This window comes from Pagrus pagrus (assembly GCF_965226575.1).
Source record: "Pagrus pagrus genome assembly, chromosome: 23".
NCBI lineage: Eukaryota > Metazoa > Chordata > Actinopteri > Spariformes > Sparidae > Pagrus > Pagrus pagrus.
This window is the reverse complement of record NC_140205.1, coordinates 4,224,858-4,243,774: the sequence shown is the minus strand read 5'-3', so window position 1 is coordinate 4,243,774 and position 18,917 is coordinate 4,224,858. Positions and strand designations below refer to the sequence as shown.

The following is an 18,917-nucleotide window of genomic DNA, read 5'->3' as shown; positions in this document are numbered from 1 at the left end:
GGTGGGGTGGATCCTGTCCACTCTAGACGAGCTGCAGATGAATCCCCAGCCTCCGGTCGCTGTTCTTCCTCTGGGAACAGGAAATGACCTCGCCAGGACGCTCAACTGGGGCGGGGTGAGTTCCTAACCTTGACTTCTGAGAGCGGCAGGACGTAGAGGTTCCTCCTCCCTAAAGTTATTCATTCCAAAGTATCTGTTTTGTCTCTTTGATGACTTTGAGTTCAGGTCATTTATCCGCTTGATTCAGGTGTGAATATCTCTGCAGGGAAAATGATATTAAGATACAGCAAATAAAGATAAAAAAACAACAAATACATGGAAATTAATATCTAAAAAGTGAATGCATAAAGGAAATTATGGACATATATGGTATGTAGTTAAAATAAATCCTGTGTTTACGTCTTCGACACCGCTGGGAGCTACTTAGAAAAAACACCACATTCCAGGAAGTCCACGACAGTGTTCTTCCTGTGTAACTCATCCTCTAAACCCTGACCTCTCCAAGCCACAACACATCAACTAAAGATGACACAGTCGTAATTTGTTAATTGGTTTTATCCTGTGTCCTACATCTACTGTAACATTGTCTCTTTCTTTATACGGTCAAACCACAAAAGCGTAGCTGAGAGAGCAGGAAATAGAAGCTCTGTCGAAACAAGTCGGGCTTCTTTATCCGTTTGATTCAAACCAAATCAGGCGTTGCGGTGAAAACCTCAGTCCTCCATTCCTTGTGAGTGTAGTCTGTCTGGGCTGCAGCACTGTGGATCAAAAAAAGAAATTGCCTGCTGCAAATAAGTAGGAACAGAAGCCACTTTGGAGAATCGGAACCCAGCATCACTATGCAGTGGTTAAAACGTAAGCCGATGATCAGATGATCAGCATGAATGACCAAAAACACAATGGAGTGTAACGTAATGATGTGTAGTCAAGGAATTTTTGTGCACAGGTTTCAGACACACCATATTAATAGGCCTCACATCCTGTTTATTGAAAGTATGTGTGTTTTTGTTTTTTGTTTTTTCACCTGTCGGGTCAGACAATCACTGTAGGATATGGTGCCCCAGTTTAAAACCCTCCGCGATGATATGCCTCATACCCTGTTTCTTTATAATTATTTTTTAATCTGCCGATGTGGACAACCGATCACTCGTAGGATGGCGTCATTCTCCTGAATGTTTAAAACAAAGGAAAGTAAAAGGGAGTGCTAAATATACTTGGCTGGCCCGCGCAAGTAAAGTCTATGTGTGGAAAACACTGGAGTTTACCAACTAACAAGCCAGATTTGAGTTGGTAGAGACCAAAAACAGCTAAAAGATATAAAACAAGTGACTTATATTAGTTAGCTGGACACTCATGAAATATAATGCAGCACTGTAACTGCTGGATATGTAAAAATTGTGTTCAGGGAAAGTCAAAACATGTATTTTCATTTTACATTTGGATGACACTAATAATATAATCGAACCTTCTCTACCCTACTGTAAGTATGTGACCACATAAAAATGAGCGAGGTGCTGAGGCAAGGCTGCTTATAAAAGATACTTATGAAAGTGAACACTATCCATCTGTAGTATGGGCTCCTTCAGTTTGTACTAAAATAAGGTGAAGTGCTGAAGCATCAAGAATCTGCCCCTTGACAAACACAAACACACTCTCACACACATTGCATAACTGCACCTTAACACAGAAGGAGCGACCTTTACAAGCACCCACATTCCTCCATTAGGCTTTTCTTTAGACCAGTTATGTGGGCTTGTAGCGATGATAATACTTCAGATATCTCTGTGTATGAGTCAAAAGTCTGAGTCAAAAAGCTGGTTTACTCTGCGCTGCAACATTGTCTCATTCATTACGTATTTGGGATATTATCTCATAATCGGCGCAGTGTGTTGTCTCAAGCTGCACCATGATGGAAATGTTCTCATAAAGTTTTGTGGAAGTTTTTAGTGAAATAAGGCTCTTTTACAACGACTGAATGTGGTGCGTGCTACAGTCTGTGCCTGCACTGCAGCCAAGGACACATGAATGACTTTGGCGTCTCAGGATTGCAGGAGTACAAAGCTGAAACAGTCCTGATGCAGAGCGAGATAGATCTTTGAACAAGGATAAGGCTGAGTGAGAATTCATATCTACCATGTGTGTAATTAGTGTAATTAGTGTGTCCTTTCTGTCCTCTGTTTCATCTGTTTGTGACTGCAGGGTTTCTTTATCCACTTTGTCTCTGTTGCTCCTTTCCTGTCTCCTTCTTTTCCTTTTCTTCTCCCCTTCACTCGTTTCCTTTATCTCTTCTTTTTTCCTTTCCTTTTCTGTCTGTCCTTCTTCACGTCACTGGCTTAGTTTGGCTGCTCTTTCTCACTCCTTTCCTTTTCTTCCCTTTTCTCTTTTATTTGTTTCCAGTCCTTTTTCCTTGTCTATTTTCCTTTCCTTTCCTTTCCTTACTTCTTGTTCCCTTTCCTTTCCTTTCCTTTCCTTTCCTTTCTTTACTTCCTGTTTCCTTTCCTTTCCTTTCCTCACTTCTCCTTTCCCTTCCTTTACTCTCCTCTCCTTTCCTCCCCCTCTTTATTTAATTTTCTCTTTCCTCTCACTTTAACACTCAGTTGTGTTACTCACCGCTGCCTCCACCCCGCCTTTCCCTCCGTGCGAGTGTGAATGACCCTGCAACTTGCTGTGTGTCCGAGTGTGAGCCCTGCTGTGTGTGTGTGTGTGTGTGTGTGTGTGTGTGTGTGTGTGTGTGTGTGTGTGTGAGTGCCTCAGAGGAGGCCCTGCTGATGAGCGCTACTATCATCAGTTTGTTGTGTCCTTGTGAGTGTGTGTGACTCAGTGCAGTCCTTGGTACACTGATTTCCTGACCCTGTCCAGAGGGAGGCAGAAAATTAAAAGCAGACGACAGAGGATGGAGAGACTGAATGAAAGACAGAAAATAGTGTCCATTAGAGAGACCTGGCTCGAATGACTAATGTGATGGAGGGATGAGGAGGAAGTAATGGATTGATGGGAAAAGAAAGGGAGGAGTTACGTGTATTTGTTGCCTGTAAAATCCAGTTATTTACTGTATGTATGAGTGTGTGTGTTTATGTGATGATCACTTATTAAAAGAAAATCGTTACATGCTCTCACTGACCATTCCACTCCTCTTTTTCCTCTTCTCTGTCCACAGTATGTGTGTGTGTTCTTGTTAGCAAGTAGATAAGGGATGGAGAGCGAGGCCTTGACAGTTTGACAGATAGAAAGAGGGATAGAGGCCATAAATAAGCTTGAGTCGACATCATCCCTTCCTCAGCCTCTCTCTTCTCTCCACACCATTTTTCCTTCCATCCATCTGAGTCTCTCTGCTTTCTTTCTTCTTTTTTCCATCCAGGCATTCCCTATTTTTTCAGTTTTCTCCCTCCTTTCTCTCACTCTACTTTTTACTGGTTTCATCTTCGAATAAATTAATTTCAATATCGCTCTGTTTTTGTGACTATTTCTTTCTCCGCAGGGTTACACGGATGAGCCAGTGTCCAAGGTGTTATGTCACGTGGAGGACGGTTCGGTGGTGCAGCTGGACAGGTGGAACCTCCTCGTAGAGAAAAGTGTTTCACAGCCAGAGGAGGGAACACAGAAGGTCAGGAGTCAGCGTTGATTGTGTGCCTGTTTCTGTATGTACGGGGTAAAGACGACAGCGATCCCCCCAGTAGCAGGAGACACAGCAGCTTAACATCATTGATTACTTGAATATCCCAATATGTTCTGATAAATCCTGAGCTCCATCAGAGCCGCCTAAAAACGTTTTTATTTCAAAAGCTAAAAGTTGAATTCTGTTTCCTCTGGAGAGTTTCCTCTGTCCTGTTAAGTTTATAACTACAGCTTTTAGTTTTGCTGCTTACATGTGCCACGATATCTGCTGCAGTGACATTACTGTGCACATGTAAGCACTTAAAATGACTGAAAGCAACCTTTCTTATCATTAAAATATATTTAAACAATCAGTGTGTTGATCTGGTAGGGATACAAAATCCATACGCAAAATATGTGTGAAAGAACAGAACATTTGTAACACTGGCTGGATGGGCATAATGATATGATTAAGATTCATGTGCTGGACAGTATGGATATGAGCTGTCTATGTGAATAAATTGTGTAAAATTTATGCAAAAACGCTCACTTGACTATTTTTTCCTGCGTCCTCAGCTGCCTCTAAATGTGTTCAACAACTACTTCAGCCTGGGCTTCGACGCTCACGTCACCCTGGAGTTCCACGAGTCGAGAGGTCGGTGAAATCTATTTTAATGTCTTTCTTTTACATTTCACCCTGCATCGACTCTATTTATAGTCCATTAAGTCCTCCTCTTTCCTGTTAATGCACCCCACTTCAGAGAGCAGAAATAAAATATTAAAAGGACACGTTCAGATACACACAAGCGTTCATGCATGCACAGATGAGTCAGATTTTACTCAGATCTTCCTCCACGCCTCTGTGTTTTGTTTTCACTTTTAATTCCAGCAGCTTTGCAACACATTTAATGTATTCTCTCTCTCTGCCTCTCTGATTTTGTCTTTCCAGAGGCCAACCCAGAGAAGTTTAACAGCCGCTTCCGCAACAAGATGTTCTATGCAGGAGTGAGTGTCCCTCTTGACTTATTGCCTCATGCACACCGAAACTTTCTCTGGCTTCCTGCTGCTCTCTCTGTCTGTCTTTAAGTTCCCCCCAAGTCAGATATGTATTTTTCTTCTTGTTCCTACAGTTGAATGTTTGCGTTACACTACGTACAATAATATATGTGCAGTTTGACTCTAGAAGGCTGTTTTCACATTCCTCTGTAGAAAGTGTACATTTTCTCTGTGCTCTTTGGAAAATCTAATTGTAAAAGTCTAATCTGTTAGATGGTTGATTATTGATTCTCATTACCAACTCGTCAAATACTGACACTTTGGGTTGGTGGGGTCATGTCAGAATTTGACGAGTTGGGAATGAGAATCAATAATCGACCATCTAACAGATTGGACCTTTAAGAGGCGGCCCTATGAGCATGATTTGTGACATCGCAGTTTGGAAGCCAATAAGGAGCACCAGTGGTTTGTTTCACTTGACAAAGTTTTGGGTGCGTGTTCGACTAAAACAGTGGCACCCTTGAGCCGTGCTTTTTGAAGAAGAATTTAATAATGTAAATGTTGTCAGGGCATAAAACCAACGATTAGATTTTGACAAATCCGAAGAGGGTAGTTTAACAATGTTAATGCTGTCTGTGCCGAAAAACAAAATTTAAATCGAATTGTGACCATTAAATTGAGTCGAATCATGAAAAAAATCAGAGAAACCATGTCAGACAAATATCATAAAACTTCTGTGTATGCCTTAATAAAAGGGAATATTTAATAAGACACACAGGCACAAGCTTTTTACAAGAATGATAGCTGAGAGGAAAATAAAGATTGGAATGAAGGAAGGGAATTAGGGGAAAGACAGGAGTATAAGGTCAGGTCGAGGAAAAACAGACCAGACCATGAACTACAAGAGGGAGGTTTTTAAGATAAAGAAGAATGTGTGAAGGGTCTTTAAAGAGTATTTTCAGCCATAAAAGGTTGTAATTATTGTTGTTAACGCAGTTGGATGTGGTGTTATCTCGCCACCATGTATTGCTAAATTGAACTGCATTTGCTAGTCAATTTAGATAAATAATGATGAGTGTCAGAGGTGCAGTTTGCATCCTGTGCGCTGTTGTTAACATTTGGATGTCATGGTTTTAAATAATTAATTTTGATGATTTATTCTGCACCGTAGTTTTGCATTAAGGAAATGTTAAATCTAACTTTTCGGAAGCTGCAGATGAGCGACGTGTGAGAGAAGATGGGTGTGAGTTGGAGAGGAAGCATCTCTTTTTAATGAAGGAAATGTAATGAACTGTAATTCTGTTTGATTGGCTTCTTCTCTCTGTTTATGTGTGTGTTTGTGTGTGTGAACATGCTTGTGTGTTTGCAGGCTGCGTTCTCAGATTTCCTCCAGCGGAGCTCCAGGGATTTGTCCAAGCACGTCAGAGTGGTGGTGAGTGTTAACACACTCTCTCTCTGTATCGTTTTCCATGTCGACATGTCTGGGCAGCAGGTCGGCCTGGTGATTACACACGCCGTCCTTCAACTGCTCTTTGAACATCCGCCATGCTCAAGTGTCCTTCAGCCAGATATTGAATCCTTTTCAGAGACACTACACTGCTGCTGACCACTGACCTCTGTACTAGGATTAGAAGAGCAACTGACATTCGTTTTTATTATCGATTTCTGCAGATTTTTTATTGATTAATGTGAGAAAACAGTAAAAAATGCCACATTGGCAAAATATATACCAAAACATTAAAATCCCAGGCTAATGGCTAAAGGCTAAAGGTTAAGGCTGGTGATTTTCTATATTTTTGTTATTGTTAACACATCTGTTAAAAGATCTCAGTAGTTTTGGTTTCCTACCCTATTTATGGCATTCATAGTAAGAAAAATATAGAAAATAATCAGATTATTTTGCTGCACATCTCACATTTTGCTGAGAGAGAATCCTCACTGAAAAATGGTTATTTCCATGTTATTTCCATAAAAGATTGAGACTGACACATCATACTTCAGGTCTCAACATGCCTCATTGCTGCAACAAGTCCTTGAGTGATCTGGTCTCACCTTTGACCTGAATCAATCACAGACAGAGGAACTAGGCCAGAGCGAGAACACTGAAACTGAGAATGAAACTGAGAACTGGAAAGTGAAGCTTGATCTGAGAGCGAAAACCAGTTGTTTTGTACAGTCAAGTCAAAAGAATTAAACACATAAGTCATAATTTCAACTTTCTGTGTCTCTGTGTTTGTCTTTCTCAGTGCGATGGTACCGATTTGACTCCTAAGATCCAGGAGCTGAAGTTTCAGTGCATTGTGTTTTTAAACATTCCCAGGTAGGTGGATACACACAGTCCATGATACTGTGTAAAGTCTGGTTGCACTGTGGCTTGTATCACATTCGTTTTCTTACAGTGTTGTCGATGACGAAAGTCTGAAATGAAAAACAGAAGAGATTAAAAAGACAAATCAAGAACCTTAAGATATAAATCTGATGATCAAAGAATCAATAAGAATATTACAGGATAAAAATCAAGTTTATACACCAAGACACTTGAAGCACAATGGGACATAAATAACAAGAACAAAAAATAACAACAAAAACACCAGAATTCAGTGTAATATGACATTTTTTGTCAATGGGCAACATCTTTCAGTTGGATCCTTTTCATGACTAAAACTTCTACCTAACTCTAATTAATCAGTGTTTCCTGTTCGTGTGAAAAAGCCTTTGAGACTGCGTTAATAAATAGATGAGACACCACAATTCTCTGGTGAATCCCCGACTAATGAAATTAATTTAGGCTGGTTAGTCCTAAAGGCAGGGACATGAGGTTGCTCTCTCTTTCAGACTCCGACAGGACTGAGTAAAAATCCTCCCACATCGCCCCGGAGTTAGAATATTTCTCTGGTTAGACAACTAATGAAAACATGTTCCCTTACTGTAGTCAGGGAGCGATCGTCATACAGTAGGGGAAGATTTTTCTGGATGGAAAGCGTCCTATCTGATTTATGTGTGGAGCTGTGCGTCAAGTTGTTTTAGTGAACTAGATGTTTTTATTTATATTTTAATTTTTGTCTATGTGTGTAGGTACTGTGCTGGCACCATGCCGTGGGGAAACACAGGTGACCACCGCGACTTTGAACCTCAGCGCCACGACGACGGCTGCATCGAGGTTATCGGCTTCACCATGGCCTCGCTGGTGAGAGAATTGTTATTTGACTCCAAACAGAATATTAGATGGCTGAGTATCTCCACTCCATCAGAGATAGGAAACAGAGACTGATCCTTCCCAAATACAGGCTCAGTGGACGCCAACTGGCAGCAGAAACAGGAAGTCAAAGACAGGCATGGCTGCCTCATCAGGGGAGGTGGAGACAGAATTGTATTTTTTCCTCCACTGTGAGAAGTTATTTTAAAGACAGAGATTTCCATTTTGGAAAAAATTCCAAAAGACAAACGTCGGTGAAACGAAAAAATGGTCAACAGAACCCAACGTTAAAGGAGCGGTGTGTTAATGTTTAATGGGATTGTCTTACTCTGCCTCCTGTTGTTGTAAGTCTCCCTTTTGTCCACCAGGCAGCGCTACAGGTCGGCGGTCACGGAGAGAGGTTGCACCAGTGCAGAGAAGTCGTTCTTACTACCTTCAAGACCGTACCTGTTCAGGTGAGCACACACACTCCCCCCACCAGCCTCCCTTTCACTGCAGTGACTGCATTAACTGTATTATTATTATTACACACAGATTATATATTTTAACAAATAAATACGTGTTAAAAGTATTGAAATGTGTGTTAGTTATTGGTTTATGTTTTTTATTGTGTTATACATGACCATCCAACATGGACTTACAAGACTCCAATATCCAAATATGTTTAAATCTCCTCAGAAATACTTAATAAAAGTACTTTTGAGAAGACAAAATCAAATATCAGTAGTTAGTGCCTAGTTCTGCCTTGTAACATTTCCTGTGGTATTATAGTATATAAAGTAAATCCAGCATTGTTTACATCACTATTTTACCTTTAGTCTTCTTCTTCTTTGCCTTTGCTTGCACATTTTCTTTTGTCTTGTACCCGGCATTGATGAGAAACAACTCCATGGCACTGTGAGAGGCCTAAAACTCCTGAGGGAACCTTTAAATTTTGATGATAAACAATAAAACATTAAATAGACATTTCTCTTCAAGGTGACCCTTAAATCTGCCATTCCTACCATATAGCTTTAATGTTTCCGTCTGCTTCACCTCAGGCTTTCTTTCGTTCTTTTGAAGATAAATAATGATATCTCTTGATCGTGTTTTTACCATTTCTTTCTCTGAAAAATTGTTTCAAACTTGCTGATTATTCCTGAAACTATGGAACCCAGAAAGTTTTTTATATAGGTGTTGTTTTGACACTGATATTGAATCATCATTGCCTCATCCTGCCTGTCAGCTAACACCAACAACTGCAATATTTTATGGTCTGCTTAATTATTAATTTCTATTTTTTGACCATGATCCTTGTGTCTTTTTGTGTACGTAGGTGGACGGTGAGCCGTGTCGACTCGCTCCCTCCACTCTTCGCATCTCCCTACGTAACCAGGCCAACATGGTCCAGAAGAGCAAGAGGCGCACCTCTGTGCCCCTGCTCAACGAGTGAGTCACACACACACACACACACACACAAGTACAGACAGAGGAACTAGGCCAGCAGTGTTGTAAAAGCCCGGGTTGCACTGTGAGTGAGTCATACAATCTGTTTAGTGGGAGCTGACATTCACTCCTCTCAATGTCCCACATCTCTCTTCAGCTCGCCAAAAACCACAATCAATGTCGAGATATCTGTGTTGTCCACTCATATTAATCCAAACAAACGCACCAGGGAGGGATCTCTCCAGTGACACACTGACATGTAATACTGTGTGGTTCACCCGAGAGAAGAAGAAGAAGAAGAAGAAGAAGGAGATGAGATGTTTATTGATTCCTTTCAGAGATAAAACAGTTTACATCTGACATTTTGTGGCTACTAACCCTCCACCACCTCCGTCTTTGTAGCACTAATAACTCTTCATGTATATCTCTGTGTATATATGTGATATTTAACTGTGTGTTAAAGTTATCAGGCAACAGTAAATGTTTGCATGAGAGTTAAATAGAGAAGAGTAGTACTGAAGTACTCGCTGTAGCTGCAGTAACTAGTGTCTCTGCTTGATGTACTGCTCTGCTACTGTGCTATCAATGTTTGTCTACTTACCACTGGGCTTCTCTCCGTCTGTCCCTACTCCTGTCACCTCCTCCTGTCACCTCCTCTTCTTTTTTGCCAAAAACATGCCTGGACTCTTTGATTATTTATTATTTTCATTTCCTTCTCCCCGTCCTTTGTTTCCGTCCTCTCCTCTGGTTCATTTCATTTCCTCATTTTCTCTTCCCTTTTTATTCTCCTTCACTCCTCCTCACCACTGATCCTTTCCTTTCTCTCCTCTCCTGGTTTCATTTTCTTCTATTCTCCTCTTTTTTCTCCTCCTCTGCTCCTTATCTCATCTCCTTCTCCATCTTTCTTCTGACCTTGTTTTCTTTCCCTCTTTTCCTTGAGTCCTCTCCTTGTCTCCTCCTCGTCTTTAATCTTTTCATCCCAATGTTTCCTCTCCCCTCCTCTCTCTTTTCCTTGTCTCCTCCCTCTCTCTCCTCCTGTTTCCTTACCTCATTCTCTCCTTGTCTCCTCTCCCTTACTCCTCCAAATCTTTAATCTTTTCCTCCCAATGTTGTCTTCTCTCCTCTCTTTTTCTCGTTTTCTCTCCTCTCTCCTTTCCTCTGTTTCTCCTCTCTTCTCTCCTACTCTCCTCCTCCTCATCTCCTCTCCTTCTCCATCCTTCTTCTCTCCTTACCTTACAACATTTCCTTGTCTTGTTTCCTTTTTCCTCCCTGCTTCTCATCTCCTCTCCTCTCCTTGCCTCTTCCTCATCTTTCCTGCTTTTCCTTGTCTCTCTCCTCTCCTCTTCTCTCCCCTCTTTCTTTGCTTCTCTCCTCCACTCTCTTCTTCTCTTTTATCTTCTTGTCTCACCTCACTTTTCTTTCTTCCTCTCCTCTACACTCCCTCCTCTCATCTCCTCTCTCCATCACTCTCCCTCCTCCTCCTCCTCCTCCTCTCCGCCATACATCCCTCCTCTCTTCTGTGTGTGTGTTTGGGTGTGTGCGGCGGTAGTATTCAGAAGGTGTGTGCAGCTGATCTGCGCCGCCTCTCTGCTCCCCCAGACTCCTTCTCTGTGTAAGTACCTCAGCCCTCTGTATGTCACTGTATGTCACTGTATGTATGTCTGTACGTCTCTGTGTGAGTAAATGAGTCGTTGGTGTCGTTGTGTCATGTTTCGTCTCGGGTTCGATCAATAATTGATTTGATGACATTGAAACCAGTCAGTGTTTATGATGAATGACAGAAACCAACACTTTACATAAAAGGCATTTACAGTGATGAAAGTCCCCATTTTCCACATCTTCACATTACTAATTAAAGTTTTTATTAGAATACACACAGACAATGGACCTGTACACACAGTTCGTAGTGTTTTTGACAAAATGGTAGCTTTTTGGTAAGAGTTCGTAACGTGAAATAAACTTTAAAACATTACCTCGAGTCACGTCCGATTTTAATGGTGTGTTCACCACCAGCAGAGCGAGTTTCACTGCAGGATCATTTGTGTTTATTCACCACAAACAGCCAGATTAATTTACTTTACTGTACATAAGTTGTAAGCTAATACCCGTGTATTTGCATTCAAGTCAATGACTGAACTCAGCACTCACCAGAGACTCTGGTTCTCTCTTCTTTCCCCCTCTTCTCTCTATAACGTTATGTTCATGAAGTCCAGTCAGCAGTCAACATTACAGAACATACACATCCGACAGTGGAGGTCACATCCGTGGATCACTGCTGCAGTCAGGTTGATAAATAGGAGTGAAGATAAATCAACTTCTTATCCCTAAAATTAAAAAGTAATCTCTGAGCTCTCCTCCGTCGGTAAACGGCTTCAGATCAGAAGTCCAAGACAAATTTGTGCCAGTGTTGCCTTCAAAAACTCATGTTGGTCGAACCCAAGTTGAATTGTAGCGTGTTGAATGTTTCTGTTGTGTGTGTGTTAAGTTATAATATATATGTGGACTAAGAGAGAGACTGACAGAGAGAGAGACTGTATGGCTGCATGCTGAAGCCTTCCACCTCTAATTGTGCTTCTGCCTCGTCTTGATGTTTTTCCTGCTGTAGTCCTTTTACCTTTAACTTTACCCTGAGCTGTGCTCTGATTAGACCTGCACCATTCCTTTGCTCTCACTTGATGTCCATGCCCTCCCCCAGAAAAGCTGTTTTTTTTGTAATTTTGCTTAAGCTCTGAGTGAGAAAACCAAAACAATGTAAATTTTATGCACATTACTCCCGTTTCGTTCCTTTGCAGGTAAGGCTTTGAGCTTTTGAGGCTGGGAAGATGGGTTATTTTGCCAACAGTGTTTTCTCATTATATTTTTTCTTATCGCCCACCGTGTTTCTGACGTCAATATTCTTTGATTCACGCTGAAGGCAATACCCACAAAAACATTCACTTTAAAATGTGTTTGCCCACCTCAAACTCAAACTTAAAATCAGGGTTGTGTCGCAGAAGGATTGCATAGTCTATATTGATCTATCTTTGCTACCACAGGCAGATTTTATTACTTTTATTATTCTTTGCAAACTTCCAGTTATTTTTTAAAATGCGCTGAATTACAAAACTAGAAGTGTCTTTATGTTGCAAAAGCTCAGATTTAGTTTGTGACTTGCGTGTCTATGCGTGTCTGTGTGTGCATGTATGTATATACATGTCCTTACTGTTGTATGTTGGGGAATGTATGAACTGTGTGTGTGCACGTACATGCACTTGTGTGTGTGGTTCTTTTTCCAGCCCTCACGCGGTTCCGGATCGCCTGCGTCTCCGGGTGAATCGGATCAGCCTGCAGGAGTACGACCGACTGCAGTACGACAAAGAACGACTACGAGACATCTGTAAGGCTCTGTTTTCTCTGAATCAAAGAAACTTGATGGTAGCCGTGTTTCAAGTAATCTATTTTATGTGCATTTAGAAGTATCGCCTGAGACAAGGTTCATGTAAAACAGCACATTTTTTAAGAAAACAGAAAAGAAAACAGTGTAACGTAGCCTATCACACTGTCCTCTGACGAAACTACGGTTTTTGTATCACCGATCATAAGATGTGGTCAATAACCCGTATTTTTTGGCTTGTTTGTGAAAGTGGTCACTCACAATAAGTTCCCTCTCAACCTGTTTGTGTCTTCCAGCCATCCCAGTGGGCATCGTGGTGGTGAGGGGCGACTGTGACCTTGAGACATGCCGACTCTATATCGACAGATTACAAGAGGCAAGTTTTCCCCTTTAGCTTTACCATTACTTTAATGTTCTTCTTTCTCTCTCCCTTCCTCTGGTTCTTCCTCGTCATCATTATTTCATGATGCTTGCAGCGTCATCTCTCCACCAGTTATTTATAGATGGATATGCAACCAGCACCAGCGGGAATGCAGAGCTGTCTGTCTTATGTGGGAAACCTTTGCTAGCCGAGCTAACATCCATGCAAGTTTTTGATGTAAATGCTTTGGCTGTTTGTTAACCTTGAAACCTGTCTGCTGTGCTTGCTAGGACTTACACCAGGCGCCATCTACTGGCCACAGAGTGCACTACCAGGTATATGACTTTTGGGTGTCTCACTGCAGGAAAAGTTGGGTTATTATTAGTTTTGGAGAACTTAGAAGCTACTTGCTACATTTTTAAAAATCTCTCAGTCTGACCTTATACAATCTGTGTCATGATTTTAAAGACTTTTTCCCAGAATGTTCTTCTTGCAATGATAGAAAAATACCTTTTTGGTTACACTACACCCTTTAAAATGAGGAATTCAACTGTAAAAACTAGCTAAATATGGTCTAATACAGACTGACACCCATGTTGAGTAAAGAAAATGTTTCTGGACATTTAAGATATAAACTGATTCGGTCTAAAACTAATTTAAACCAAGCTACACGCTGCCTCATTGTCTTAATTGTCTCTGTCTTGCTATTAATTGTTCGACTGCTCAAAACAAAAACACTTAATCTCTGTCTGGATTTCTCTCTTTTTGCTTCTTCTCTCTTCAAATAAACCCCATGTTAACTTTATAATATTCAGTTTTATTGCTCAGTGAACGGATGATGAAGATCACAGTGTCCGTCTCTTTGTCTCCAGGACGAGTGCAGAGGCGTCCCCAGGACCAGTTCAACCAGTAGACTCTCTCCCAACTGGAGCTTCTTGGATTGTGAGTGATTGAAGCCCTGACACATGCTGACAGAAATAAGAAATGAAAACGATGGACATAAACGCAGTTGTCGGTCAGACTACCTTGATTGAGAAAATTATTTATCTGTTCGTTTGACAGGGATTGTGCACAGCCTCTTAGCTGTGCTAGAGTTAGCTATACACATATAGACAATGCATATTTACTGTACAACACCAAGATCAGCAACCCCAACAACAATAACCAGATTTTTGTAACACTAATTTCAGCCACAAGAGGCTGATGTGCACCACCACCACACGTTCTAATTAATGTTTTCGTCCAAGCAAGTTTTACTTTAGTATAAGTACATATATTGTCTGTGAGCATATTTTGCAACATCACTGTCTCGTCTTCCATTTTCCTCACTTGCCTCTCAGGGCTCTCAACTTTTACAAAGTGCTTTAACAAAAAGTAAAACTTAATAAATGAGACAAATTAGTAGATAATTCAGAGTTAATTTCAAGCAACAGTAAAAGTGTTTCCTTGTTCACATGTACGTCTCTGCTCTGCAGCCACATCAGCTGACCGCTTCTATCGCATCGACAAGGCTCAGGTAAACACTTTGGCTAAAATAACACTTGATTTTGACTGAAACGTTTGTCTGCTCGTATACTTACATGCCTCTCTTCTGTGCTTTTGTAGGAGCACCTCCACTTTGTGACAGAAATTTGTCAGGACGAGGTGTTTATCCTGGACCACGAGGGACCTATGGTGAATCAGGCAGTGTCCACGGGGATGCCTGATCTGGTGGTGGAACCTACTGCTGGGTACGTCAGCAGATAAAGGAGACACACACACTTTTTTTAGAGCCTTTATTTAACCAGGTTAAAATCCTCTTTTGCAAGGGAGACCTGACTGTAATAAATAGTATATAAGTAATTTCATTGTTTGTTAGCAGTGACATAACTATTAACCAAAGCTCAATTTACTATAAATGTACCGTTTATTAATGATGGTTATTATAAATTGTTACCAAATAATCCCTGTTTGCAGTATTGAACTATCAATCACATTCTTAATTTCCTCTTTAATTTATTTTTCCAGGACTCCCTTGACATCTGAGGAACAAGGTAGAACACACACACACACACACACACACACACCTTAGCACACATAAATGTATAAAAACTGATTTCTGGCTGTAGTTTAATCACTTTAAAACCTGTAAGTGAAGCCTCTCATACTTTTCAGTGAGATATTTTTAAATATTTCCTGGTTAATAAGTTGCACTTTTATCAAGAAAAGATGCCGGATTGCTTTATTGTTTTGGCTAAAATAGAATAACTTTATTGTCCAGCCGAAGCAAGAAAATGGTCTTTCGTCTCATGGGAAAATATAAACACAAACATGTGCACAAGGTTAAAAAAACATCACACTAACAGGACAAAATTCTACTTGCAGATCTTTTTCTTTGCGAGGAATATTCTGTAGCGTCGTCCCGAGGCGAGCAGCTCATATTCATAGCTTCATACTAATCATGTCTATAACAAACCGTCCAATCAAAGGATGTCTGGTCATGCAAAGTCAAAAGTTACAGTTTGAAGCAGCTTGCTAAATATAATCCGAACAGGTTTCAGTTTTACAAATCACCACGTTCAGCCCTTTGATGATTAGAACAATAATGTCTCTGGAGACGTGTTCTGGAAAAGCTGTAGAAGTTTCCAGATGTTTACTGTGGTGGCGTGGCCACCTGGTCTCACGTCCAAAATAAGTCCCTGTGATTCCTGGGATTCACCGGTTTAATGAAGTTGTTCCTCATCTCATCCTCACATGTTTTGACATGTTTGCTGTTTATCCACTTTCAATTTTGACACCTGCAGCAGCAAACAACACTACAACACTAGAAATATACAGTAACACACTCTGAGATTGAAACGCTTGGATTTGATTTTCTCTTGTTGTATTTTCTTATTCTGCCTGTTTGTAACTTCATACGTTTCATTTTAAGTCAAGTTTGTTTCATTGTTTTGTTGGTTCAATTCTAACTGTGAGGGCACTCAATCTTGCTCTGTGAGAGTGAGAGAATCAACTCACTGCAATCAGGTGTGTGTGGCACTGATTGGCTGTGATTAAGCCCAGGTGTGGGGAGTTTTCATATACCCTGAGTCTCCAGTGCCCTGTGCTGACTCATTATCTCACCTTCAGAAATAGTGAGAGGTTCTCCCTGTAGCTTCTCCAGTTGTCGGTGTTTCTATAATACCAACTCAGAGCTGTGTGTGTATTTGTTGTCAATTGCCTGTTTCCCAGTGTCTAATTTGGGGTGCTGGAGAGTTTGTTGCGACTCCAACAGGTCTCTCATGATAATATGCTTAGGGAGATACTTGCATGTTTACAGACACCTGGACCAGCCCCAACCCAAGTACAAGCACCAAACCTTGCAACTCCCCAAGCACCTCCAGTTCCACCTCATGGACCTATTGTAGTTCAGGAGACCAAGCTGGCAACCCCAGCCCGCTATGACGGGCATCCGGGGAGGTGTAAGGGATTTATCACCCAATCTAGTTTAGTGTTTGAGTTACAACCCTCTATGTTCAGCACAGACCGAGCCCGGGTAGCATATATAATATCCCTTCTTTCAGACAAAGCCCTTTCATGGGCTACAGCCTTGTGGGATAGGCAGACTCCTGTCTGCGCTGACTCTGCCCTCTTCATGGCGGAGATGAGAAGGGTGTTCGACCACGATGTAAGTGGCCAGGAAGCAGCCAAACGCCTTCTTAGGTTACGTCAGGGCTCTTCAAGCGTAGCAGAATTTCAATTCAATTCCGAACTTTAGCTACTGAATCAGGGTGGAACAGGGAGGCTCTGGTAAGCACTTTTAGTCATGCTTTGTCTGAGAAGGTTAAGGATGAGCTCGCTTCCCGTGAGGTTCCAGATTCACTTGAGGATTTAATCTCATTGGCAATTAGAATTGACAACAGAATCCGTGAGTGCAACAGAGAGAGAAAACAGACGTACACCCGCCCACTGGCAGAGGAGCTTAACATCCCTCATGAAAGACCTAACCTGCCTAAGGGATCCCTTAATAATGATCAGGAACCCATGCAAATAGGATGCACACGGCTTACTTCAGTGGAGAGACAGAGGCGTATGAGCAGTGGAGCTTGTCTATACTGTGGGAGGGTGGCCCACTTCATCCGCCAGTGTCCTTCAGTGCAGAAAAACGAGACGCAGGGAAACGAGTAGACTCGTCAGACCATGGGGAGGTCTTGCAGAGTCTTAATAATTCCCCGCCTGTGGCCAATAATCACACCTTTTTGTCCTTTGAGTTGTTATGGGATGGACACTGGGGAACCTTCTCTGCATTTGTTGATTCAGGAGCAGCAGGTAGTTTTATGGACTCAACCCTGGCCCGAAATCTAAAATTACTCATTTTTGGATCTTCCTTGTCCACTCGCAATCACCTCAGTGGATGGGCAACCTTTGGGTATGGGTAGGGTTGAGAGGGTCACCTGCCCGATTTTCATTCGCATTGGCAATCACACGGAAGAGATTAAGTTTTTTCTTATTGATGCGCCTCAGTTACCCCTCATTCTGGGACACCCATGGCTCAAGGAACACAACCCTCACATCAATTGGAGGACTGGGAAGGTGCTGAGCTGGGGCCCAGACTGTGCATCTCACATGATGGAATCAGACTCTGTTCAACTCCAACCTATGGGTCTGGAGCTTCCCGCGGCCACCAACACCTCTGCCTCAAAATCTCCCAGTTCAGGAGATCTCACCCGTGATCCCCTGACTCTTGGGGCTCTTGAGTCCTTGACTCCTTCCGATTCTTCGTCCTCTGGGTCTCTTCTTCCCAATGGGGTTCCTGCAGAGTATGCTGAACTTAGTGAAGTAAACAGAAGGCCTCCATCCTTCCTCCCCATAGGCCCTATGATTGTTCCATCAATCTCCTCCCAGGCACTACACCCCCAAGGGGCCGCCTGTATTCATTATCACGACCTGAAACCTTGGCTATGACAAGCTATATTGATGAAGCTTTAGCTGCAGGTTTCATTTGCCCCTCTACATCTCCAGCTGGGGCCGGTTTTTCTTTGTAGGGAAGAAAGATGGGGGGCTTAGACCCTGCATTGATTACAGGGGTCTAAATAGCATCACCGTTAAACGCTACACGCTCCCCGCTCCCCCTCATGTCAACGGCATTTGAGCGGCTACAGGGTGCGTCTTTCTTTACAAAGTTGGACCTTAGGAACGCCTACAATCTTGTGCACATACGAGAGGGGGACGAGTGGAAAACGTCTTTCAACACTCCACGGGGGCACTACGAATATTTGGTCATGCCCTTTGGACTTTAGAATGCCCCCCAGTTTTCCAGGCATTTGTTAATGATGTTTTCAGGGAGATGCTTGAACATTTTGTCTACGTGTATTTGGATGACATCCTGATTTTTTTCTAAATCCTATCTGGAGCATGTGTCTCATGTTAAGAGGGTTCTCCAGAAGTTGTTGGAGCACCAACTTTTTGTTAAGGCAGAAAAATGTGTCTTCCATGCCCCCACAGTCAAGTTTCTGGGGTACATGGTGGCACAGGACAGTGTCAGAATGGACCCAAGCAAGGTCAAAGCGGTGCAGGAGTGGCCTCAAACTGACTCTGTCAAACGGGTTCCGCGCTTTTTGGGGTTCGCAAATTTTTATCGGTGTTTCATTACGGGCTTTAGTTCAATTGCTGTCCCTATTTCAGCGTTTGGAAAGGGTCCCCTTTCACGATTCCGTTGGTCCCCGGAGGCTGAGAAGGCATTTACAGAGCTTAAGAGAAGGTTTACCACCACACCGGTCCTGATTCACCCAGACCCCTCGATACCATTTGTTGTTGAGGTTGATGCATCTGATGTGGGAGTTGGGGCAGTTTTGTCCCAACGTTCTCCAAAAGACCAAAAGCTCCATCTGTGTGCATTCTCAAATTATGATGTGGGTAACAAGGAGCTGCTTGCGGTGAAGTTGGCCTTAGAGGAGTGGTGCCGTTGGCTTGAGGGTTCCGAGCATCCGTTTCAGGTCTGGACAGACCATAAG

At 42.1% G+C, this 18,917-nt stretch overlaps 1 protein-coding gene across 3 annotated transcripts in view; it reads left to right on the top strand.

Annotated features, from left to right (window-relative positions):
* LOC311252359 (diacylglycerol kinase iota-like) overlaps window positions 1-18,917 on the top strand; it is a 74,804-nt gene that overhangs the window by 48,148 nt on the left and 7,739 nt on the right. For all 3 annotated transcript variants that reach the window (XM_084345442.1, XM_084345441.1, XM_084345440.1), the window contains exons 13-29: window positions 2-115; window positions 3,479-3,604; window positions 4,171-4,249; window positions 4,544-4,599; window positions 5,960-6,022; window positions 6,837-6,910; window positions 7,666-7,777; window positions 8,155-8,241; window positions 9,102-9,214; window positions 10,761-10,823; window positions 12,487-12,587; window positions 12,881-12,960; window positions 13,236-13,280; window positions 13,818-13,887; window positions 14,421-14,461; window positions 14,551-14,675; window positions 14,953-14,978. In XM_084345442.1, the coding sequence (XP_084201568.1) occupies window positions 2-115; window positions 3,479-3,604; window positions 4,171-4,249; window positions 4,544-4,599; window positions 5,960-6,022; window positions 6,837-6,910; window positions 7,666-7,777; window positions 8,155-8,241; window positions 9,102-9,214; window positions 10,761-10,823; window positions 12,487-12,587; window positions 12,881-12,960; window positions 13,236-13,280; window positions 13,818-13,887; window positions 14,421-14,461; window positions 14,551-14,675; window positions 14,953-14,978 (1,375 nt within the window). The remainder of the gene's footprint in view (window position 1; window positions 116-3,478; window positions 3,605-4,170; window positions 4,250-4,543; window positions 4,600-5,959; window positions 6,023-6,836; window positions 6,911-7,665; window positions 7,778-8,154; window positions 8,242-9,101; window positions 9,215-10,760; window positions 10,824-12,486; window positions 12,588-12,880; window positions 12,961-13,235; window positions 13,281-13,817; window positions 13,888-14,420; window positions 14,462-14,550; window positions 14,676-14,952; window positions 14,979-18,917) is intronic.